General features: G+C 40.8%; 1 protein-coding gene across 1 annotated transcript; it reads right to left on the bottom strand.

Annotated features, from left to right (window-relative positions):
* Nucleotides 1–8,019: 8,019 nt before the first annotated feature.
* LOC133664223 (low choriolytic enzyme-like) lies at nucleotides 8,020–19,170 on the bottom strand. Its single transcript, XM_062068724.1, has 10 exons — nucleotides 19,162–19,170; nucleotides 19,028–19,093; nucleotides 18,916–18,943; nucleotides 18,748–18,795; nucleotides 17,621–17,752; nucleotides 14,039–14,159; nucleotides 13,613–13,791; nucleotides 8,807–8,888; nucleotides 8,417–8,541; nucleotides 8,020–8,236 (listed from the first exon to the last, which is right to left on the bottom strand). Coding segments are annotated over exons 2-10 (771 nt in total). The 5' UTR covers nucleotides 19,082–19,093; nucleotides 19,162–19,170; the 3' UTR covers nucleotides 8,020–8,234.
* Between the last annotated feature and the right edge of the window lie 8,062 nt (nucleotides 19,171–27,232).

Below are 27,232 nucleotides of genomic sequence, written 5' to 3'. Positions count from 1 at the left end.
ATGTTGCAGCATAAGACGTCTTGTAATTGCCTCTTTCGTCTTTAAGACCATCTCCGCCTCTTCATCCAGTTTACGTCGCTGCCTTTCATGTTCTCTCAGAAGTTCCTCCTTTTGACTGAGAGCTTCTCTGGATTGTTTGTCCAGAAGCTGGTACTGCTCATCAGCTAGGTTTTCCTCTCTTATTTGTCTGTGCACTTCCGCTAGTTCCATTTGTTTTACTCTCTCCTCCAACATTGCAGTCTGTAGGTCTGATAATCCCTCAGTGATGGACCTCCTGGCTGACGAGCAGGAACTACACTGAGTTTTGGCTCTACTGCGTTGAGAGGCAGGTGATGAGCATCGTGGAAATTATGCTCTCCACCCAGTGGGCGGGGCTCCAATATCAACGGCTATGGTTGATGTATGTTGAGATTGATATCCAACTTCATAATCATCAAGATGTGCTGGCAGTTGTCTCTCTCGCTGGGGTCTAGAACGTGCTGCTGGATCTGCAGAGGCTTGTTCTGACTCCATGTTGTCTTCAGATGATTATCAATCCGGCTCGAAGGACCATGTGATAGAGTAGATTACTCTAGATGCGGAATGCTGGTCTGATAGCTTCTTAGGACAAGGACTCCGGTCAGAGAGTAGGGCACAGAGAGGTTTTCAGGCACTCTTTAATGATGAAGTTGAACAATTGTAGAATGGGTGTGTGTGGTGTGTGTGTGTGTGATGTGTGGTCTAAAGGGAACACATACAAATAATGATTAGGATACATTTAGGCAATATAATATGCAATATTACTACAGGATATGTATAACATCATATATAATATATTATACTCTACAATGTGTTATAAAACAAATACACAAACAAATGTACATGGACTATTAAAGCAGTCCATTAGAGATGAGTGGGGAATAAGCTGTCACACTTGGGTGAAGTCTTGTCTGGGTTTCGTCTGGTTTCATGTTGTCTTGTCATTTCCTGTTTTATTTTGAAAGGTTAACTCTCCCTCTCGTTTCAGGTCACTTGCCCTTCCTCCTGTTTCACTGGTCTGAGGACTCTCCTGATTGCCTGATTGTGTCCACCTGTGTCACCCACCCTCACGTGTATAAATGGCTCGTCTTCCTTCTGTCCTGTGCCAGAGTGTTTTCGTATCTTTTGTGCGAACCTCCAGCATTCCATGTCCACAGTCATTGCCACGTTCTTTGTACCCTTTTTGTCAGATAAGATTAGTTGTTTAGCATTGCCTCCCTTGGAGCGCCTTTTTGTTATATTTTGCATATTGTTCTCTTTGCAACCTTTTTCCCTCCGCAGCCAGGGCGTTTTGAGTTCATTGAGATTTTTGTTAGTTTAGAGGTTAGGTAAGCTTGGCTTTTGATAGCCTGTTAAGTTTCTCCCCTTTTTTACCCTTTCCCTTCTTTGGAATAAATATTTGTTGTCAAACTCCTGCATCTGTGTCCAGAGTCCTGTTTAGGTCGTGACAGTACACTCTGGCCAGTATGGACACAGCAGGAGCGAAGCAGGAGCGAAGCAGTTGGCTGCGGCACTTCAAGCGCAGGAATCCCGCCTCTCCGCACATGAGGAGAGGGTGGCAGTCTTGGGTCAGGGAATCCAGGGGATCGCTCGAACACAGGAGAACTTCAGGACCGCTGTTACCACTCAGGTGGGCCAACTTGCGGAACAGGTGCAACTTTTGATCACCCGGATGACCAGGCCTGGTCCCGCACCCCCTGAACCCGAGCCGCAGCCAGCCCCCAAGACTCAGGTACTCCCCACTATTCATACTGAAGTGGGAGCCCGATTGGCCCCTCCTGAACGCTTTGCGGGGGAAACTGGACAATGTAAGGAATTCATCATAAACTGTGAGATGCACTTTGAGCTCTCGCCCCACGCATTTCCCACCGATCGTGCTAAGGTATCCTTCATGATCTCCTATCTGGCTGGGAGAGCAAGGAAGTGGGCCATGGCCGAGTGGGCCAGGGGCTCACACATATGCAGCTCACTCAGAGACTTTACACAAACTCTACAAAAGACTTTTGACCCTGTCTCTTCCGAGCGCGAAAGGGCTAGAGAGCTCAGCGGGATTCGTCAGGGGAGCGAATCAGCCTCAGATTACGCCATTCGTTTTCGGACCCTGGCCGCAGAGAGCGGATGGAACTCGACAGCACTCCATGATGTCTTCCTCAAGGGGCTGGCCAGCCCTGTTCTGGAGAGACTGCTACCCATAGATCTACCCACGAACCTGGACGACCTCATCGCACTTGCCACCCGGACAGACCAACGACTACGGAAGTTCAAGTTTCTCCAAGGAGGCCGTCTGACGGATCCAGATCACCAGCCGCAGTTTTCCCTCACCGCCAGTCATGCACTAGATCCTCAACCAACAGGACGACTTCCCTATTCCATGCCTGAGAGCGGAGAGGAGCACATGCAAATGGGCCGGGCACGACTCCCTTTGGTAGAGCGCCAACGTCGCCTCAAGGAGGGGCGATGTTTCTATTGCGGAGAGGTGGGGCATCTCGTGGCCGCCTGCCCGTCCAAGTCCAAGGTGGGGAATCAGCATCCTGCCTCAAGTGCTACTGCGCGTACCTTGACACCCATTAAGGTAACCAATGACTCTATTAGCATTGGATGTTTTAATTGACTCCGGGGCCGATGAGCGCTTAATGGACTGGGGGTTAGCCAAAAGATTGGGAGTGAAAACTAGGGTCATCACACCACCCATTAGAGCCAGCGCACTTAACGGTAGCGCCTTATTCACTATTACCCATATCACAGAACCTGTAGCCATAGACATAGATAATCACCACAAACTATTGACATTTTTTTTGTTCCACTCACCTGCTCGCACCCTGGTACTGGGACTTCCATGGCTCATTCACCACAACCCTCACATAGACTGGCCAACAGGCATGATCAGGGACTGGGGAAGGAACTGTGTTGGGAAGTGTATAGAGATTAGAGCTCCAGCTAAGACCGCTACAAATATTAACTCTATTTCTGCTCATCTTGCCACAGAACAGAACCCGGATTTGACTTCCATACCTCCCTGCTACCACCACCTGAGGGAAGTTTTTAATAAGGCTAAAGCTACATCGCTTCCACCACACCGTCCTTATGATTGTGCAATAGACCTCATTCCCGGCTCTACCATCCCCAAAGGGGCGCCTGTACTCGGTCTCAGGTCCCGAGAAACAAGCCATGAAGGATTACATAGAATGAAGGATTACATAGAATCCTCACTTAAGGCAGGACTTATACGTCCCTCATCGTCACCTGCTGGAGCAGGGTTCTTCTTTGTAGATAAGAAAGACGGGACCCTGCGACCATGTATAGACTATAGTCCTCTCAACGACATAACCATAAAGAATCGGTACCCCCTTCCATTAATGTCATCAGTCTTTGATCAGCTCCAGCAGGCAAAAGTTTTCACCAAGCTTGAATTGCGCAATGCTTATCATCTTATTCGCATTAGGGAAGGTGATGAGTGGAAGACCGGTTTTAACACCCCTAGTGGCCATTATGAATATCTGGTAATGCCTTTTGGTCTAACTAATGCCCCTGCTGTATTCCAGGCAATGATTAATGAGGTGCTCAGAGACTTTTTGGACCATTTCGTTTTTGTTTATCTTGATGACATATTAATTTATTCTGACAATCTGGACATTCACAGGCAACATGTCAGCCAGGTTTTGCAACGGCTCCTGGAAAACAAATCATATGTAAAGGCTGAGAAATGCAAGTTCCAATTCCAATTTCCTTCCTGGGCTTCATTGTAGCCCCTGGAAGAGTCAAAATGGATCCGGCTAAAGTTAGCGCGGTGGCCAAGTGGCCAACACCTGATAGTCGTAAGAAGGTTCAGCAATTCCTCGGTTTTGCGAACTTCTACAGACGATTTATCAGAGGCTTTAGCGCAATAGCTTCCCCCCTCCATACTCTGACCTCTCCACAGGTGCGCTTCTACTGGTCTCCGGAGGCAGAGGGGGCTTTCCAGGATCTCAAGCACCGCTTTACGACTGCACCCATCCTCACGCTGCCAGATCCACATCGCCAGTTTGTGGTTGAGGTGGATGCGTCGAATGAGGGAGTTGGGGCGGTTCTATCCCAAAGATTGGAGGCAGATGGGAAGATCCACCCCTGCGCATTTCTGTCTCGCCGGCTCAGCCCTGCAGAACGTAATTATGATGTTGGCAACAGGGAACTGTCGGCGGTTAAGGCAGCACTTGAAGAGTGGCGACATTGGTTTGAGGGGGCACAGCATCCTTTCATAGTTTGGACAGACCACAAAAACCTTGAATATATCAAACAGGCCAAGAGACTGAATTCACGCCAGGCCAGGTGGGCATTGTTTTTCAACCGTTTTAACTTCACGTTGTCTTACAGGCCGGGGTCCCGCAATGTCAAGTCAGACGCCTTGTCCCGCCTCTACGACCCTGAGCCTGTTGCCAAGGTACCAGAGCCCATCCTTCCACTGAACTGTGTGGTTGGAGCGGTCACTTGGCAGATAGAACAGGAAGTAAGACACGCCAACGGTGAGAACCCTCCACCTAGTGGGTGCCCAGAGAATCGCTTGTTTGTCCCGGTCAATCTGCGCCTACAGGGGATCCATTGGGCTCACACCTCGCTGCTTACTTGCCATCCGGGGGTCCGGAGAACTATGTTTATGATCTCACAGCGGTTCTAGTGGCCATCCATGGAGGCGGGGGTCCGGGAGTACATCGAGGCGTGTCCGGTCTGCGCTCGCAATAAAACATCCTCCGGGCCACGTGTTGGACTGCTACAACCTCTGCCCATTCCCTCCAGACCGTGGTCTAACATCTCTATGGACTTCGTCACGGGCCTCCCGGTCTCAAAAGGTAACACCACGGTGCTCACCGTGGTCGACCGATTCTCTAAGATGACACATTGTATTGCCCTGCCAAAGTTGCCCACAGCCAAGGAGACTGCTCAGATACTGATGCAGCATGTTTTTAGAATTCATGGATTTCCCACAGACATTGTATCGGACCGGGGGCCCCAATTCATCTCACGGTTCTGGAGGGAGTTCTGCAAACTCATTGGAGCTACAGCCAACCTGACATCAGGATACCACCCGGAGGCAAACGGCCAGACCGAGCGCCTCAACCAACAATTGGAAACCGGCCTCCAATGCCTCGTGTCCCAGAACCCAACAACGTGGAGTTCCCACCTGGTCTGGGTGGAATATGCCCATAACTCCTTGCCTACCTCTGCCACTGGGTTCTCCCCCTTCAAGTGTGTCTACGGCTACCAACCGCCAGTGTTCCCGGACTCAGAGCAAGAAGTTTCCGTTCCCTCCGCCCACGCCCTGGTGCGCCAATGCCGTCGCATTTGGCTTGCGGCCCGACAAGTGCTCGCTCGTCAAGGTGATCGGGTCAAGAAAGCAGCCGACCGGAAGCGCCGCTCAGCACCTGATTACCAGCCAGGACAGCGAGTATGGCTAGCTGCCAAAGACCTGCACCTCAAGGTGCCATCCAAAAAGTTGGCGCCCAGATTCGTCGGCCCCTTCCTCATCGCCAAGGTCATCGGTCCAGCAGCAGTACGCCTACGCCGACCCAGGTCGCTCCACGGCCACCCTACTTTCCATGTCAGCCAAGTCACGCCTGCCAAAGAAAACCCCATGGTCCCAGCCACCAAAACTCCCCCCCCACCACTGGAAGCGGCAGACGGAGGACTTCTGTACCGGGTCAAGAAACTCTTAGCGGTACGCAACAGAGGTGGAGGTAGACAGTTCTTGTTGGATTGGGAGGTGTATGGTCCTGAAGAGAGACAGTGGATTCCCCAACGGAACATTGATGACCCCTCCCTCATCCGGGACTTCTATAGACTCCACCCTGAGGTTCCTGGGCCGTCAGGAGTCGGCCCTAGAAGGGGGGGTTCTGTCACACTTGGGTGAAGTCTTGTCTGAGTTTCGTCTGGTTTCATGTTGTCTTGTCATTTCCTGTTTAATTTTGAAAGGTTAACTCTCCCTCTCGTTTCAGGTCACTTGCCCTTCCTCCTGTTTCACTGGTCTGATGTCTCTCCTGATTGCCTGATTGTGTCCACCTGTGTCACCCACCCTCACGTGTATAAATGACTCGTCTTCCTTCTGTCCTGTGCCAGAGTGATTTCGTATCTTTTGTGCGAACCTCCAGCGTTCCATGTCCACAGTCATTGCTACGTTCTTTGTACCCTTTTTGTCAGGTAAGATTAGTTGTTTAGCATTGCCTCCCTTGGAGCGCCTTTTGTTATATTTTGCATATTGTTCTCTTTGCAACCTTTTTCCCTCCGCAGCCGGAGCGTTTTAAGTTCATTGAGATTTTTGTTAGTTTAGAGGTTAGGTAAGCTTGGCTTTTGATAGCCTGTTAAGTTTCTCCCCTTTTTGACCCTTTCCCTTCTTTGGAATAAATATGTGTTGTCAAACTCCTGCATCTGTGTCCAGAGTCCTGTTCAGGTCGTGACATAAGCACTGTTGATTTAGACAGTGTTTTAAACGTGGTCTGTCTCGCCATCTAGTGGTAGGCTAGGGTAACTACTGTGTAACAAGAATTATTAACAGGGCGAAAGTTGAGCTGGCGAATTATGTCGTCAAGCATAAACATTGTTGCAAACAAACACTCGTTTAAGGCTACATCTAACACATTATAAACATTTTAGCATTAATAACCGTGCTATATTCGACATATACTTACATTTTAGTCAGGAACGCACACAATGCTGTTTACACAATCACTCAAGAACCCGTATCACGCAGAAAACGCTACAAACAGGAAATTATGTCTCAGACTAGATCGCCAAATTAAGAGCACAGGAAATCTAACATCTCAAAACTGCGTCAGAATAAGATAGGACTAAAACACTTTCTGACAGATGCACTCCACACAAGTTTGGGAGGGAAAACATGTGGAAAATGGAAAGGATGAGAATTGGGATTGGGGTGGTGGTCTCTGCCCCCGTTTTGAGTAAAACAATGCACGTTACATTTAGTTTTTCTTTTGTCCAACTCAATCCGTTTTGCCCTCCCTTTGTGTTTTCTCTCTCCTCAGTCATTCCATTCTCATTTGCCACTAGTTGTTGACCATTACCATCGACCATCGTTTCCTGTCTTGTGTTCTATGTGTTGTGTTTTCGGATCCCCCTTACTCTTGTTGATATGCACATCATTGAAATAAAGTAAAAGAAAAAAATTAATACATTATGCAAACAAGTCATTAACTGAGATTAATCATGGTAAATTGAAATTCTAAAGTGTAATTAATATTGTTAAGAAAGGTCGTTGTTCAACAGCACCAGTCCAAAATGAGTTGTGTTTTAAAAAAATGTTTTAAAAGTTACCAAATTACCACATAATTCAGTATGGAGGCTTTGAGGTGGAGGTACTGCATGTGCAGGACAAGCGAATGCCATGTACAGGTCATTTAACTCCTGGTGAGGTGGTGTCTCTACAGTAAGGGGATGTCCAGTTCAAAGTGTGACATGATTTATTTAAAAATTTGAGATTTGACTTTTGTATTTTACATGAGTTATTATTTGTACAAACATGGTGCAAAGTAATTCATGATTTGTTAAAAAATGTTAGTGGCTAGCTAGTTAAAATGGGATATTGTGATTTCACAAGACTGTCTTAGAAGTGATTTGAAAATGTTCAATTTGAAAAATGTGCACTTAGAGAAAATATAAAAATAAAATGTTGCATATTGATATTTATCTGTTTCTATATATATTTATTGTGAGAAATCATTAAGATGATCAGGGTTTCCACAAAGATAAATATCATTAATTATTAATAATAGCATAGAGTTAAAGGTAAATTGAGCAAATTGGCTATTTCTGGCAATTTATTTAAGTGTGTATCAAACTGGTAGCCCTTCGCATTAATCAGTACCCAAGTAGTAGCTCTTGATTTCAAAAAGGTTGGTGACCCCTGCTCTACAGAGTAAAAATGATAAATTACACTTTTTTACTTTTTTATTCAAATTTCTTGTGCACACCCCCATCACCAGTTACATGAATAAAAAATAAATTAACATATGCCGTTCTGTAATTGGACAAAAGTGAAGAAAAACATTATAACTGCCTTTTAATAATATTTCTCTCTTTACCTTATGTACCTGTAAAGAAAATGGCATAAAGAAGTTGATCAGAAAGAATAACTGGAATTCCCTTTTCCTTGTCTTATATTCAAAAGTGTGAACGATGGAATGAGAGCTGGAGAATCTGAAGGTCATCACGTTCCCTCCATTTGTTTTTCATTCTGCAAGGAAATGATCAAATTGTGAATAATCAAGATCATAACGTGTTATCATTGACAACAATTTTGTATCCACATAATATTTGAAATACAGCACAATTTTACTCATTGTATGTTTGAGAATTGTCAAATAATTTCAAAATTGAAAATCTCCATGAATAACCTGAAAATAAATTGACTTACAACAATCATATAGCTCATTGATACGTGCAATGTCATTGCTGCTCATCTCTCTTGCACGACCAAAAATAAGGTTAGGATCGCTGTTGGCAACAATGGTTGGTAGTCCATTTTTGGAAAAGGCCCGGCTGGAAGAAGAATAACATTAAAAAAGAACAGCTTTGCATACAGAACTATAACTTTATTAAAATGTGAAGCCAGTTAACAATTCATATTTGTTATTCATTGCGGTGGTAAACTCATCTCAAGTTTCTAATTAAGTAATAAAGGTTACAGGTTACAGCCGTTGGAGCAGGGGTTTTTAAAGTAAAAGTTGTTGATCTTTTGTAAATTTTTGCAACTTTAAGGGGATGTTGTGTTGTGTTATTACTTTTAAATTCCTCAAACACTCACTTGCTGTAGTGCATGACAGAGTCAAAGTCATACGGAGTTCCCAAGTTGTTTGTGTTCACCTTCTGAAAGTTTCCTTCAGTTCCTGCACATAAGATGAGTCCGGAATAAACAAAGACATTATTTAATACAATCTTATTAGGGATGTAAATCTTACAACAACTAACGATTGTGATGGTGAATATTAAAATCAGAATCGATTCAGAATTCAACATTATTCTTGATTTAGATACATTTTCGCATTTATTTTTGGCATAAAATTATAATCAAATATTTTTAAAATAGGTTAGAGGTTACAAATGCTCATCTTGACTGCTGAAGTATGACGTGTATGCCAGAGATGGTCTAAAACGTCTTTATATATACTTTTTTTTTTTTTTTTAAAGTTGCGTTTTGAATAAATATATATTTAAAACACAATTTTTTTAAAATATATTTTTATAAAGACGTTTTAGACCATCTCTGGCATACACGTCATACTTCAGCAGCCAAGATGAGCATTTGTAACCTCTAACCTATTAAAAAAATATTTGATTATAATTTTAATATAATATTTATATATGTATATATATATATATATATATATATATATATATATATATATATATATATATATATATATATATATATATATATATATATATATATGTATATATATATATTTGTATATATATATATTTATATATATATATATATATATATTTATATATATTTATATATATATACATATATATATATGTATATATATATATATATATATATATGTATATATATATATATATATATATATATACACATACATATATATATATATATATATATATATATATATATATATATATATATATATATATATATATATATATATATATATATATATATATATATATATATATATATATATATATATATGTGTATATATATATATATATATATACAGGTATATATATATATATATATATATATATATATATACATATATATTTTTATATATATATACATATATATATATATATATATATATATATATATATATATATATATATATATGTATATATATATATATGTATATATATATATATATATATATATATATATATATATATATATATATATATATATATATATATATATACGTATGGTATGTGGACCTGTATTAAGCCTCAGGGAGTTGGCTGATAGTAGCTGAGATAGGCGCCAGCGCCCCCCGCGACGAAGGGAATAAGTGGTAGAAAATGGATGGATGGATGGAGTTGAACGCCCCTGCTTTACATAGTTCCGGTTCACTTTTGGGCAAGGTGTAGCACCCGAATGCCCTCCCCCCCATCAGGGTTACGATACCCCCCATGAAAAACACAAAGAGAAGATGCGTTACCCGGCCCAGAGGAAGCCCGGGGCCCTCCTCCGGAGCTAGGCCCGGAGGCAGAGCTCGCCAGCGAGCGCCTGGTGGCCGGGCTAGCCACGGAGCCTGGCCGGGCACAGCCCGAAGAAGCTACGTGGACACACCATCTTCTCTGCCACGTGGGCCCACCACCGGCGGTCGGAACCAGTGGGGTCGGGTGCGCTGCCAAGTGGATGGCAGTGAAATTGGAGGCTCCAGACGGACCAATTCGGGGAAGCAGAGGCTGACTTTCCGGACGTGGAACGTCTCTACGCTGGTGGGGAAGGAGCCTGAGCTGGTGCGAGAGGTGGAGCGCTATCGGTTGGATCTGGTGTGGCTTACCTCTACACATAGCAAGGGCTCTGAAACCACACTCCTGGACAAGGGCTGGACCTTGTTCACTTCTGGAGTTGCTCAGGGTGTGAGGGCACAGGCGGCTGTGGGGATACTCACGAGTCCCCGGCTGAGTGCCTGTACGCTGGAGTTCGCCTCCCTTCGCCTTAGGGTTGGAGGGGGGAAAACTCTGACTGTTGTTTGTGCGTATGCACCAAATAAGAGTTCAGCGTATTCGGCCTTCTTCGATACCTTGCATGGGGTCCTGTATGGGGCGCCGGCAGGGGATTCCATAGTCTTGCTGGGGGACTTCAACGCGCACGTGGGCAATGACAGGGATACTTGGACTGGCGTGATTGGGAGGAACGGTCTCCCTGATCTGAACCTGAGTGGTGGATTGTTATTGGACTTCTGTGCTAGTCACGGACTTGCGATAACAAACACCATGTTCAAGCATAAGGATGCTCTTAGGTGTACCTGGTACCAGAGCACCCTTGGCCAAAGATCAATGATCGATTTTGTAATCGTATCAGCTGATCTGAAGCCGTATGTTTTGGACACTCGGGTGAAGAGAGGGGCTGAACTGTCAACTGATCACTATCTGGTGGTGAGTTGGGTCAGATGGCGGGGGCAACCTCTGGACAGACCTGGCAAACCCAAGCGTGTAGTGCGGGTGAACTGGGAACGTTTGGAGGAGTCCTCTGTCCGGAAGGACTTCAACTCCCACCTCCGGCGGGACTTCTCTGCTATCCCTGTGGAGGTTGGGGACATTGAACAGGAATGGTCAATGTTCAAAGCCTCTATTGCTAAAGCTGCAGCTGCGAGCTGTGGCCAGAAGTTCTTAGGTGCCTCAAGGGGTGGTAACCCTCGAACACCCTGTTGGACAGTGGTGGTCAGGGAAGCCGTCCAACTGAAGAAGGAGTCCTACCAGGGTATGTTATCCCAGGGGACTCCGGAGGCAGTTGCAAGGTACCGACAGGCCCGAAGGGCAGCGGCCGTGGCTGTGGACGAGGCTAAGCAGAGGGTGTGGGTGCGGTTCGGGGAATCCACAGAGAAGGACTATCGGGCGGCACCAAAGCTGTTCTGGAAGACCATACGGCACCTCAGGAGGGGGAAGCAGGGAACCATCTAAGCTGTGTACGACAAGGATGGGACTTTGCTGACTTCAAGTGAGGAAGTCGTAGGGCGTTGGAAAGAGCACTTTGAGGAACTCCTGAACCCAATTACACCAGACACACCCTCCCTGTTAGGAGCAGAGCCTGAGGATGATGGGGGATCAACGTCGATCTCTCGGAGTGAAGTCACTAAGGTAGTTAGACAACTCCACAGTCGCAAAACTCCGGGGGTTGACGAGATCCGTCCAGAAAGGCCAAAGGCTCTGGGTGTTGATGGGCTGTCTTGGTTGATACGCCTTTTCAACATTGCATGGAAGTCAGGGACAGTGCCAAGGGAGTGGCAGACTGGGGTGGTGGTTCCCCTTTTAAAAAAGGGGGACCAGAGGGTGTGTGCTAATTACAGGGGTATCACACTACTCAGCCTCCCTGGGAAAGTTTACGCCAAGGTACTGGAAAGGAGGGTCCGGCCGATAGTCGAACCTCAGATTCAAGAGGAGCAATGTGGATTCCGTCCTGGTCGTGGAACAACTGACCAGCTCTTTACTCTTGCGGGAATCCTGGAGAAGGCCTGGGAGTATGCCTATCCAGTCAACATGTGCTTTGTGGATTTGGAGAAGGCGTATGACCGGGTTCCCCCGGGAGATCTTGTTGGAGGTGCTGAGGGAGTACGGAGTGAGGGGAACCCTGTTAAGGGCCATCCGATCTCTGTACAACCAAAGCGAGAGTTGTGTCCGGGTGCTTGGATGTAAGTCAGATACGTTTCCAGTGGGGCTTGGTCTCCGCCAGGGCTGCGCTCTGTCACCTATCCTGTTTGTGATTTTCATGGACAGGATTTCTAGGCAGCGTCGTGGCCATGGCGGAGAGGGTATACGTCTCGGGGGGCTAAAGTTTGCGTCACTGCTGTTTGCAGATGATGTGGTCCTCATGGCACCTTCGGTTCGTGACCTTCAGCTCTCACTGGATCGGTTCGCAGCCGAGTGTTCAGCGGCTGGAATGAGGACCAGCATCTCCAAATCTGAGGCCATGGTTCTCAGCAGGAAACAGATGGATTGTACAGTCCAGGTAGAGGACGAGACTCTATCCCAGGTGGAGGAGTTTAAGTATCTTGGGGTCTTGTTCACGAGTGAGGGAAAGATGGAGAAGGAAATCAGCCGGAGAATCGGAGCAGCTGGGGCAGTATTGCAGTCTCTCTGCCGCACTGTTGTGACGAAACGAGAGCTGAGCCAGAAGGCAAAGCTCTCGGTCTACCGAGCTATCTACATTCCTACTCTCACCTATGGTCATGAAGTGTGGGTCATGTCCGAAAGAATAAGATCGCGGATACAAGCGGCCGAAATTAGTTTCCTCAGAAGGGTGGCTGGCATCTCCCTTAGAGATAGGGTGAGAAGTTCAGTCACCCGAGAGAGACTCGGAGTAGAGCCACTGCTCCTTCGCTTGGAAAGGAGCCAGCTTAGGTGGTTCGGGCATCTCGTGCGGATGCCTCACGAACGTCTCCCTAGGGAGGTCTTAGTTGCACGTCCCACTGGGAGGAGACCCCGCGGCAGGCCAAGGACCAGATGGGGGGATTACATCTCCTCTCCGGCCTGGGAACGCTTCGAGATTCCCCAGGAGGAAGTCGCTAATGTTGCTCTGGAGAGGGAAGTCTGGGGGTTTCTGCTGGAGCTGTTGTCCACGCGACCCGATTCTGGATAAGCGGTTGAAGATGGATGGATGGATGGATATACGTGTATATATATATATATATATATATATATATATATATATATATATATATATATATATATATATATATATATATATATATATGTATATATATATATATATATATGAATTGATTTACAATCCAAATAAATAAAAATGGCGATTCAGATGTGAATTGTTTTCATTTAGCACCGTTATCATTTCTCCACAGTGTGCATTACATTGATCCCCTTTGCATCTTGAAATGTGAAAAATATGATCTTTCGAGGTCGAGCTAACCTGCTATGATGTTATCAAATTCAATCGTGACATGCTCATCCCTGTCAGAGCGAACTTGCTCATGGTGGAATCCAAGAGCATGAAGAATCTCATGCTGCACAGTGCCCAGGAACACACAGCCGTTGCTCTGCAAGGAGATTGCCTGTCCTCTCGACTGACGACCCAAGTACGACCAACACCTGACGCAGACAGAGACAGACACGGGTTATTTTCGGGAGCTCATTAACCAAAGACCAAATAACTACATTGTCTGCTGTCAGTTGTTGAAAGTCAAACCACCGACTTTTTAATGACCATTACCACTTCCTCCTTGCCATAGGATAAACAGATAACCCCATCTTATTTGTAGCACACATCCCCCCAAAGATTTGAGTCTGTCCACCAGTCTATAATAATGAATTCAATGTTTTGTTTGTGTGTTCCTACCCAGATCCTGAGAAGAAGTACAAGTAGTTTCGATGAACCCGATGTCTCCACTGGAAGCGAATGCAGGTGTCTTCGTAGAAACTCACCAAGCTATCGATGATGATTCTGCGCTGTGCTGAGGCTGTGGACACATTGTAATGCTCATCAGTGCTCTCTCAAGGCAGAAAACAATGACATTATTATTAAGGGATAGTGCAGCGGTTGATTTAAGGACATAATTCACCACACCTGTTATTTGACTTTGTCATCATCATTCACCGTACTGTTCTATTGTGTACATGACAATGTTGTTCTTTGTGTGCAGTTAAGAGCGAGTAATTCGGCGCGGCCCCTTTAAGTGGCCGTCAGTAGATTCTCACAAAGATGGGGGTTTGTTGTTCCCGCGATATTTGAGTGTTTGTGATGAAAGCGTTCATTCTTGCTTGTGCTTTGATAAATAAACGACGCACACGTTTTTGTGTGTCAACTATACGTCAAGTTGTCTATCTTTCACGCTACGAGCACAACACTGGTGACCCCGACGCTTCACTGTACGGATTCAGTGATTCTTATCGACCATGACGGCGAATGCGGTTTCTCTAAAGCTGCCCGAGTTCTGGGAAACTTCCGCGACCGCATGGTTTGACCAGGCGGAGGCACAGTTTGCCCTGCGTGGTATCACCGAGGACGACACTAAGTTTTATTATGTCGTGTCCTCCCTCGGCAGCGCGACGGCGACCAAAGTGGTTAACGCCCTTACGCACCCACCGGAGAGGAACAAGTACCTCACGTTGAAGGCTCACCTCTTACAGACATTTCAACTTTCCGACGCGGAGCGAGCTAACCGCCTTTTTTCGTTGCAGGGGCTTGGCGATTGCAAGCCCTCTGAACTAATGAACAACATGCTAGGACTCTTAGGTGAGCACAGACCTGGATTCTTCTTCGTGCAGTTTTTCCTGAGACTCCTGCCTTCTCAGGTGCGGGCTGCTTTAGCCAACACCACCATTTTGGACTGCCGCGAACTAGCTGCTGAAGCTGATAAGTTTTTTTTAGCTTCCCAGCCGGCCTATGTGGCTGCATTCCTTCAGGCTAACTTAATCTCAATGGATGTTTCCAGGTGTCTCCTTTGAAGCTATCAGAATCGATTTGATACCTTTCTGAGAGTCTCTTGTCATATTAGTACATGTGGCGTTCACTGCAACCAAACTGGACTTATTCCATCATCAGAAGCGTGTAGGAGCAGAAGTACTTAAATTGATGGGGGAATATGCAGACAGGGAGCACCCACATTTGAGGGTTGCTCCACCCAGAGAATCTAAAGAACAACTCTAGTTTTCACAGCTTCTCACAAGCAGTCAAAGACTGGCGTTCAGACCACCAGTCCTGCTTATATTAGTAATACCAGTCAGGCAGTTGACCATCAGATGATACCCTGGCGGGAGCAGTCTGATAACCACCAGAGTACCATTCCAGTCTGGTAACATCGCAAACTTTTTTATGTATGCAATATCAATGGGGTATATGGCTATTGAGTAATACCCTTATGGGTATCATCTGATGGCTACTGCACTGTATGTGGACTTTGATCAAAACTGCTGCACTTTATATACTTCTGCACTTTAAATGAAGCTGTTAAAATACTGAAACTTGACCGCCCACGGATTTGTAATTCACATACCCTCTATGTATTGTACTTGTATTTTAAATTGTTTATCATTATGTCATTTTTATATTGTTGTGTATTTTCAATCATGTTTAATTTTATTGTGGATGTAAGATCCACCATAAAAGGACTACAGATGGAAATTAGCATGGTGCTAAATCTGGGGCAGCCCTCTTTTTAATGTAACTGCACAGTGTCCTTCAAATAAACAAATACAAACTTAAAGTGTGCATCTTCACTGCAAAAACTGAAATCTAAGTAAGATTAAATATCTCAAATAAGGGTGATATTTGCTTATTTTCTGTCTGATAAGATAATTCTTCTCACATAGCAGATTTGATGTTAGAGTGTTTTACTTGTTTTAAGTGTTTTGGTCCTAAATGATGTCAGTAAGATATAACAGCTTGTTGCTGTGATTTGATGACCTATATTGAGTAAAACATGCTTGAAACTAGAATATCAACTGTTGCAAAGCTGTCCTCAACACTCACAAGTATAAAACTACTTTTTTAAAGTAATCATTTCTTATTTCAAGCATGTAAAAAAAAAAATCATGACTTTGACACAATTGTGTCTCATAATTAAAACAGATGACAGCCAAATGGACTTTGCTGTTTTATTTTCAATGAAACAATAGAAAATACGTACTCATATAGTAGTACTGTTGTTATTAGTGAGAAAATACTTATTTTAAAGGTAATTTTGGGTTCATTGATGTTAGCTAGTTTTACTTGTTTTATAGGAAAGTCTTGACAAGCCAAATTGTATTGTTCTATTGGCAGATAATTGTGTTTAGTTCAAATAAAATACCCCTAATTTTTGTTTTGTTTTTTTCTCGTTTTTGAACACTGACTTTTTGCTGTGTTGGATGAAGGCACACACTGCGAGACTTAAGTCGAGACGGAGAATGCTGCACAGCCAGAATCTACCCAATTGCACATCTTTTTTCACTTAAGCCAGAAGGGAGTCAAACTCATTTTAGCTCAAGGGGCCACATGGAGGAAAATGGTAAAACTGGTAAAACCACGGCAAAGTAACTAAAAAAAACCTAAAAAACTTCAGATTGTTTTCTTTGTTTGACTTTGGCCAAAAATAGAACGAGCACATTCTGAAAATGTATGCATGTTACAAATAAGCGTCTTGACAAAACATTTCAAGTTAGTTTAAAATTCTGAGGTAAAAATGGGTGGAGTTTCAAAAACACAATTAAAAGCACAACAAACGTTGTATCTACAAAGTCATTAAACTTGAAGTCGCAACCTATCATGGATTGAACAAAATACAAAATAGATAAAAAACTTGTCTCGGTAGCAAATACCTCATTTGTCATTTCCACGCATTAATCTTGTGCTAACTCAACAAACCCCACAAAGGTGGGTAGAAACTATTCAGTAAAGTTAAATTACACTCTGAGATTTTGGAACGATGAGGATGCCAAAGCACGATGTGTTTGAAACAGAAGATGTAAAACTGCAAGTTTTATGTTTCATTTATGCCAAGGGAGAGGATCCGCAGCTCTGCTTTACTGTGTACCTCTTTCTAGGCTTATTTGCTTGGCCCCCGTATAAACAGTTTGCTTGCCTAACAGAATTGCTATTGCAACATCCAGTGGACACATCTAGAACAGAAGTTTCTTTCCCAAAAAAAATGCAGCTCAATTTTATACCTAGCAAACTCATCTTGCAGGCAATATTTAACCTGTTGGGCAGGTTGACACCTCTGATTTAAGCATGTGGTATAATAAGGCACTTAATGAACCTAATCAGGCAGGCAAAGTGAACTCCCTTTTAAGCACCAGTTAACAACAAGCTGATGTAATGTTACTTTACATATGCTTGAAACAGTGTGAATTGTGCTCTCTGCGTGAATGTTGTTTTTTTCAATATGAAAATTTTGAAGAAAGTGACATGGGATTGATTGAGATATGGATGATTACTTACAGAATGATCGGGAGATATCGACGGGAATGTAGACAAAATCTCCCGTTTTCGGCCATTTGCATCCTGTGGCTGTGCAGGGATCAGCATTCCTTTGCAGAGTCGGCGCAATGTCGCCAAATGTCAGGTGTGATGCTGGCAAAGAGCAAACAAAAGCAACACTCATAATAGATAGATAGATAGATAGATAGATAGATAGATAGATAGATAGATAGATAGATAGATAGATAGATAGATAGATAGATAGATAGATAGATAGTACTTTATTGATTCCTTCAGGAGAGTTCCCTCAGGAAAATTAAAATGAGTCATGTAGTCAAATTAATGGCTTTAGGGTTTATTATAAGTAGTGCGGTCAAGCAATTATTTTCTAAAATCAGAGTAATCACACTTACAAATTGTAATTTATGGTGATTAATTGTAGGTAATTACTTGCTTTTATAATATACTTTGAGAAATTACGCATTATTTTGACACAATTTGTTTATTTATTTATTTATTTATTTATCTAAACAGACATAATTTTGTATTACATTATTGTTTCTTTTGTTAATATCAGAGTAGGTTCTGCAAAATATTTGCAATGATATTTTCAGAATATCATATATTTTTTAAATGTTTTATTTGAATGCATTGACCTGATCACTGAGCGTATAGCAACCCATGCCGCCTTTCAGGTAGCAACCCACGCCGCCTTTCAGGTAAACATCCAAAAATAAAGTAAAGGAACATGTGCAGTCATAATAAATTGTGTGATTTTTCTCTTTATACATGATTAATGCGATACTTTTTTGTGATAATAATAATAATAATAATAATAATAATAATAATAATAATAATAATAATAATAAATAATAATACATTTTATTTGGTATAGCGCTTTTCAAAGTACTCAAAGATGCTTTACAGGATAAAAAAATTAAAATATAATGAGTATAAACAGTTTGCTTGCCTAACAGTCGCATGCAATAAGGGGTTAAGTTTACAGCTCTAATTGTAAAATATAACTCAATAATTGAAACAAACATTTTATATAATTTTAGCATCAATGAATAATTAGTTAACTACAACATTGTGTGTGTGTGTGTGTGTGTGTGTGTGCGTGTGTGTGTGTGTGTCTAAGCTCTTACTTGTGTTTTCATTTGTCCTTGCAATCATTTCATTGACATCCATGTTATCTAAATGAAAAAGAAAAGACAACATATCAAAAATACAAGAACAATATGGACTGTCCTTGTGAGGTTTATATATCTCAAAGACTGGAACGGGTCAACACTTTTCTGCACAGGTTTACTTACCGGTGTCATCTTCAGCCTTGGACGCTGTCTGAAAAACAAAAATATAAAACTTGTTTTCTCTAAAAATATGTTATGTTTTCTGTTTATACAGGTATTGTTATGATATTCTTACTGGAAACGCGTTTATCAGCGACAGCAACAGGATGATAGAACGGATTGAAGTCATGGTTCTTAAAGTCTGTAAAAAAAAAAAAAAAGTATGAGTATTAAGGGAGTATTATGTCTTATGCAGAAAGCAATATTTACCTTTCCCAACTGGGCCCCGATGCTTGAATGCAGGTGCTCAGTTCTAACGCTTTATATAAGTTCCACAAAGGGTATTTCCGTTCATTTATGTTGTCAATCAAACTGAAGCGGAAAAACAAATATTGTCGGAACATTTTTGTGCAGGAATCAGATTGCATAAGAGCCACAATTATATGCAGGCAAGGTTACTTAGAAAAGATAATTCTTAGTAGGTGTGTCAAAACATTTTGATTTTCAGAATAATTGCCATTCTTATTTGTAACAATTCTTAATCGATTACAAAAAATTAAAAATAATTTGTTTGTGTTTTTTTCAACCTCTCCTGTCCAGCCACTCAGGCAAATCATATTGCCTATATCTGCTCTACAGATTTACTTTAAAAAAAAAAAAAGTGTTGGATACTTCTCTTGTTGCTTTATTTGTATTTGACTTTATAAAATGTTTTGTAAGCATTTTATTAAACAAAACCAGTTTTCTTTTAATTGATATAAAAAATTATCAGAGCTGTTTATCTATTTTATGGAGGAATGTAGTTCATTGTAGAACTGGCATCCAATGTTATTAAAAAAAAGTATAGATTTTGAATTGAGAATCGTTTTAAATCAAGAATTGATTATGAATCGAATCGTTACTCCCAAGAATCTAATTGAATCAAATTGTGTGGTGCCGAAAGATTTACAGCCCTATTTTTAAGTAATAATATGACACAAAGAGTAGGGTAGGCCTACACCCTATATGAATCCAGGAATCCAGCAGAAGGTATTTTTTCTATTTTTTTCAGTTTTTAGTAATGACAGTGATCTCAGTCAAGCTTTTACGCTTTGCTCACTTGCCTTGAGGTAAATGTCAACCATCAATTAGGGAAATTGAATAGGCTGTGAATAGAAATACAGTAGATCCAGGAAGTATTCACAGAGCTTCGCTTTTTCCACATTGCATGTTACATCCTAATTCCAAAATGGAATAAATTCATTTCTATCCTTGGTATTCTGCACACAATACCTCTTAATGACAAAGTCAGTTGTTTTTTTTTTGATTTTGCAAATTTATTAGAAATAAAAAACTTTAAAAAAAAATCACTTGTACATACAGTAAGTATTCACAGCCTTTGCTCAATACTTTGTTGATGCACATTTGGCAGCAATTACACTGCAAAAACTGAAATCTAAGTAAGATTAAATATCTCAAATAAGGGTGATATTTGCTTATTTTCTGTCTGATAAGATAATTCTTCTCACTAAGCAGATTGTATGTTAGAGTGTTTCACTTGTTTTAAGTGTTTTGGCCCTAAATTATTTCAGTAAGATATTACAGCTTGTTGCTGAGATTTTATGACCTATATTGAGTAAAACATGCTTGAAAGTAGAATATCAACTGTTGCAAAGCTGTGTCATCAACACTCACAAGTATAAAACTGCTTTTTTTAAGTAACAATTTCTTATTTCAAGCATGAAATAAAAAATCATGACTTTGACACAATTGTGTCTCATAATTAAAACGGATGACAGCCAAATGGACTTTGCTGTTTTATTTTCAATGAAACGATAGAAAACACGTACTCATATAGTAGTACAGTTGGCACAGTACAGTAAACAGACAGTTAATATTCAAACATTTAACATGTGACATTTCAAACAATTTTGAACAGAAATAGTTCATGCACATTCAGATAAATTCTTAAAAATTACAATAACAAAAAATTTGGTCGGGGGCCGGGCTGTAAATATATATATATATATATATATATATATATATATATATATATATATATATATATATATATATATATATATATATATATATATATATATATATATATATATATATATGTATATTCCTTGCGTACTAATTGACTGAAAGAGCACGCACTTGGCGCGATGATGTCATGTTATCGATGGGAAAATGCAAGAAATGTAATGCCGAGCACATATCATTATGTCAAGATAATGGCACTAGCATTTACTTAATTTAAGAATATTTTTCAACATATTGAGAAAAAGGGTCTCATATTTGTTTTTTTCTACCAAGAAAAGTGCACTTGTTATTAGTGAGAATATACTTATTTTAAGGTATTTTGGGGTTCATTGAGGTTAGCTAATTTCACTTGTTTTGGAAAGTCTTGACAAGCCAAATGTTCTTGTTCTATTGGCAGATAATTTTGCTTAGTTCAAGTAAAATGCCCCTAACTTTTGTATTTTTTGTTGTTGTTTTTGAACACTGACTTTTTGCAGTGTACAGCCTCAAGTCTTTGTGTGAATATCATGCCACAAGCTTGGCACACCTATCTTTGGGCAGTTTCGCCCATTCCTATTTGCCGCACATTTCAAGCTCCATCAGGTTAGATGAGAAGCATTGGTTTTCATCCAGTAAGTTTCTGTACATTTCTGCATTCATCTTTCCCTATATCCTGACTAGTCTCCCAGTTCCTTCCACTGAAAGACATCCCCACAGCATGATGCTGCCACCACCATGGTTGGACCATAATCCCATAAATGTGGAGGGATACGAGTGTTTCCACGGTAACACACACACACACACAGACACCTCATTTAAGTATACTTATTAATTGTACACACGGCCTGAATACTAAGATCCAAATACCACGTGCTATACAGCGTGTTGCATGCGATCTACTAATATTGCACGTGATATTTATAACTCGTGAAGACCGCCTTACCTAAATGAGGTCTTTGCATATACTATGTAGCTTTCACCATGGAGACACTAAATCATTCACTGCACATGCATGTTGTCATGCTCTTATCTGTGGTGGTTTGCTATCAAACAGCAGCAATTAACCACTTTTTATGGGCATTTTATAAGCAGTCCAAGGCATCCACAATTAAACTCACTAGTATGTTTTGTGCGCTGCATGTGTGAGAGAGGCTGCACTTACTGTGCTCAAGACGCCAAAAACGCATACTTCAAGGAGTTTTTTTCATGTAGGTGATATGATCATATATATTCTAAATGAAAAAAATTTAAAAATACCTGGAGACACGAAAACGCGTCCATTGAATTGGTTTTAATCAACCCCTTATCTCACCCAACAATATAAAAGGATGTTGCTGTACAGACATTATGTATAATGTGTTTTCTTTTTTTTTTTTTGACAGACCATGCAAATATGTTGACACAAACACATTCTCTGTTCCTTGTCTGTCTTTGCGGCGCAAGCACAGAGTGAGCACTGATCCTGCAACCGTGTGTGTGTAACTGTAAATAGCGCTTGCAAAAGAGTGATGAGTGTTGATGAATCACATTGCACGTGCTGTATAATAAAATTGCATCTTCTCCTCCCAGTGGCGTTTTGCTATTTAGCATATGTTCTGCATATTATGAAGACGGAGACGCAAAATGGATTGCACGCTTCATTCTGCTCACATAACAAACTCAATCCACTTTGCACACGTTTCAAGTTTGCACAAGTTTTAGTACACGCAAACCTTTAGTCAATCAGGCCAACAGTCTTTGTTGATCCCCCCACAACATGTCCAATAATAGTACACACAAATATACATTTTTAAGGGGAACTGCAGTTTTTTGGAATTTTGCCTGTCATTCACAATCATTATGAAAAACAAGGACACACATTTTTTTATTTTTTTTTTACAGTTTTAAAGATGATAAAGAAGCGCTTGAAAATTGCGGTGAATGGGAGTCACCGTTGTAGTCTTCGAAGCCCTTTGTTTTTTAATTATTTATTTCTTTTTATTGACTTGCGCTGTGGAAGGCGGCTGCATCTCCAGTAGCTCTGTAGTTCTAGATCTTCTAAACTTATCTTTTATCTTTATCTTGTATCTTTATTTATTATTATTATTTATTAGATCTTATACATTTATATTTTCTGTACACTGCTGCTGGGATTTTTAATTTTCCTGAGGGAACTCTCCTGAAGGAATCAATAAAGTACTATCTATCTATCTATTTATCTATCTATCTATCTATCTATCTACCTTTCTATCTATCTATCTATCTATAACAACTACAAAACCATCCATCTATGTTTTATATACACAGTGCAAGTATATATATAATGTAGTAACAGACATGTTTAAAACAATATGTAATATGTACAATATTTACAGTATTTTGATCATTGTAATAATTTCCGGGACTGATTTATTTCGCTTTCGATTTCTGTTTCCATAGCAGCGCACGTCCGACTAATGGCAAAAATATGTGTTCCTCCATCCGGAATCAAACAGAAGTGTGTTTTTTTAGTCATGGCAGACTTGGTAACAGACAACGAAGATGACTATTTTTTGACAAATGAGGATTCATAACCTTATACTTTTGAAGCTAAATATACTGCTGCTTATAGAAGTCAGCATGAAGGAAGAGTGAGACGTTGGAGCAGACGTAAGCCGGGAGAGTGGGATGAAAGCGATTTTGATGCCAAACATATGGAACTTGGATCTAAGCTATTTCGACACGAATGGTGTGCTTACCCAAAATCAACAGGCCGGCCAGCTGGATCAGACGATCAACAGTCCATCGAGTGAGTCACTTTAATATCGATGATGATTCACGCAGCACGCCATGCGTGTTAGTACAACTACAGTACATTCACCGTTGACCTAAGTGTGTACAAACAAAAAATGAAATGTGGGCTAATACTTTACAGATACTTTAATATGATTGTTCGGGTTTTTCAGTCAGTACAGATTGGTGTCTTATCGCAATGTGTTGTGCATTACAAACTGAAACGCGTTTCGTGTTGATGCAGAAGCTGTCACATGGTGTTGGTGACGAACCCCAAGATGCAGAGATGACAGGCTTGGTGCAGGAAAACATCATTTAATGTCCAAAATAAGGCAAAACACAAACCAGGAACCAGGAACAGGCAAACTGGAGACAGGGAACAGGGACCAGCAAACAGGAAAACTGGAAGCAGCTAACATGATACAGCTAACAGGAAACCAAGAAACAAGGAGCTAGGAGACAGCAAACTGCAAATAGCTATCAGGAACCAGGATACAGCTTACAGTTACATTGAAAATACTCCAGCACTGACTGGAGGGCAAAGCAGGTCTAATTAGCAGCCGGCTGATTGACACAAGGTGTGGCCAGGTGCCAATCAGCCACAGCTGAGGGGAAACAGCGCTCAGGGAGACAAGCAGGACACTGAACCAAAATAAGAGTGCTCACAGGAAATAAAAACAAACAGGAAAAACCAAAACATAACTAAACTGTCAGTGACAAACCTGACAGAAGCTAGCTTATCTCTTGCCGTAGTTAGCTTTTACGGCTAATACCGTAGCATGGCGATATGTTACTACACTAGAAAAATAGTTTCTCCGTGTCGCTACAGCTTGGTTATTATACAGGTTACGGAACGTAAATTAAGTATTGTTTAATGCATTTTTTAAGTGATTTAGAGTTAAAATTGATTCATCCCGTTAGCTGCATTGCTAGCTACCTAGAACCAGCCGATTTGTATATGTTAGAAAGCAAAAAATAACAAAAAACCTTTGTCTTCTCGTCTCTCATAATGATTGTGAACAATTTCAAAAAAGTGCAGTTCCCCTTTAACATGCTGTTTAGAATTCGTTATTTGGCTTTGAGTGTGTCGGGCCGACAGTTGTTTTATCACACAAAAGAGGCAATCAGTCATCACAACATGTTTTTAGAAGCTGGTAGTTTTAAGGTCAAACAGAGGTCTATTGCTTTTTAGGTAACTTCCCACAACAGGGTTGGAAAATGACTCAAACCTTTTACATTATCGGTATTCATGGTTCATCTTGGAAGCATTGTTAAGAGCACAATCACTCGTCTAATGAAGGATGTTTCATAACAGTGAAAACTCTTACTTGAGTCGACACCTCGTCTCAATCCAAAGTGACAGGGTACATTCTTTCCTCTGTACAGTATGTCATTAACGTATTACCTTTGACATTAGAGTTCCTAATTTAATTATTTTCTTTAGAATAGGTGTGTTAGTTTGTCAAACCAAAAAAAAGAGAGCACTCAAAATCTATTAGAAGTTCAAGTAAAATCTGAATCAAATTAAAACAAACTTTATTTCTAATGAACACACCTGAGCTTAACCTTGAAAAGTCAACTGGTGGTAACTTGTTTCTATCATCAAAACAATCACTGGTGGCAGTTGGAGTGGATCTGAATATTCCAAATTTACACAAGTATTTCTGAAATACTGTATGTACAAATTTAAATTTAAATTAATTTTGCCTATGTTTTCATTGTAAACATTCTATAGGTTTTGCCATATTTGTGACATCACTATTTTGAATTTTCCCTCATCTAAAATAAGTTTGTGGCTAAATAAAAACTATGAAAGTGTTGGATAACTTCCAGGTTAAACAACGTTTAAAAACAGTACAGAAACAATTTTCAAAGTAATATAATTAAAATGTGTCTCCCCCCCAGACCCCCTGAAGTATAAGCTAAATCTTTTCAATTCAAAAGTCTTAAAAATATCTTAGAAGGCTTTAAATTTGATCGGAAAAAAATGTCCAGCTACATTGTCCTGCAAAAAGTCATGACTGAATTTAGGGGTCTGATGCAAGGACGCACGGTCATGGCAGGTGAATCATATAAATGAAGTGGAATATGAATATAAAAACCATAAAATAAATGTTAACATTAGTCCAAAAAAATGTGTTATAAATGTCTTTTCTGTATTTATAAAATCGCTTTTTAACATTTACTTAAGTAAAAATCTCAAAATGTATACATAAACCGATCAATTGAAAATTATGTACTGTATGCCCACCAGTGAAATTGTTGTTAGCTTTAAGCTACTGTAAATGTAGTACCTTGGACCCGGGTATGAATTGAGACTTTATTAGTCATATTCCATAACACTGACTTAGATTTACAACTGACACAATAATGCAATTGTAGATATAAAACCAATATTATTGGTATAGCATTGACCAGCGAGTTTTACTTGAAAATATAAACAACTGAACATCTGACTGTGCAATAATTTGTCATTAAGCGAATTTGGCTATGGTTGTATTAACAATTTTAGCAGCTTTGCTTCATTATCAAGCAATATGCAATTAATTATAAGTTTTTTTGAGAAATTGTTCAAAGAACTTGTATCAAGTTCCACATGACACCACTGTCATAATAATGATGCTAATTTCAATGTTTTTCACTGTTTTGTTTTGTTTGTCTTGTATTAAGTGTGTTTCAGGTCCTAGACCCTTTTTAAATGCTATGTAATACACAACATCAACATTATGCAGGTGTTCTTGTTAGATTGATCTTATATTCGGTGTGTTTAGCTGGGATAGGCACCGGCACACCCCGCGACCCCGTAAGGGACAAGAGGTAGAAAATGGATGGATGGATAGTTCAGGAGATTTCGTGAGTTTGTAAAGCCTTTCGAGCCCTTTGAGGTTACAGATACACATTTTGATTGACTGATGAGTGTTTGAGGTTCTGCATGTTTTTAAATCGTGCGTATTACACAACATCAACTACATGTAGTTTTCAAAATGATATGCATTTAATGTGTTCTCATGGTCTCATGGACTCCTGTTCTCACATTTGTGCAATGACATTCCTCTAAGTTAGTTATGTGTCACTGTGCAAGTTAAACAACAAACTGATCCCGTTTCTAAGAACATGGATGCAAACTAATTATCTATCTGCCCTGGTAGTTGTTTACAATTCTCATTCTCTGTAAGTTTGCATCCCTCAAGAATTGTGGATTATACATTACCGAGGGATGGGCTGTAATATTAATTAAACTGCTTTGAATGAACATTATACGGTGCTTTTTTGGAGGTTCTTGTTGTATTGTCTTCTTGGGTGTAATTCTGTATTGTGTCCTTTCCATATATGGCAGCTGGAACATCAATCCATCTGCATGCCAGTTTAAGGCCATCTTCCGCCATCCAATGGTTTGCTGTGGTGTCTCACATAGTGAGACTGGCAGTGTGGCAGCCGCAGATACCACAGTGTCTGTCTCTGCAGTAGAGTTGTTCCCTGCTGAAACTGTAGAAAAACACTCATCTCCATTTGCCAACGTTTTTGCCAATGTGTATGGTAACAGTTATCTTCCAAACAACATTTGCTGGTCTGGTGGACAATGTCC

Source organism: Entelurus aequoreus, linkage group LG02 (assembly GCF_033978785.1).
Source record: "Entelurus aequoreus isolate RoL-2023_Sb linkage group LG02, RoL_Eaeq_v1.1, whole genome shotgun sequence".
Lineage (NCBI taxonomy): Eukaryota > Metazoa > Chordata > Actinopteri > Syngnathiformes > Syngnathidae > Entelurus > Entelurus aequoreus.
Note: the sequence above shows the minus strand (reverse complement) of the source record. Positions and strands in the feature narration are given on the sequence as shown.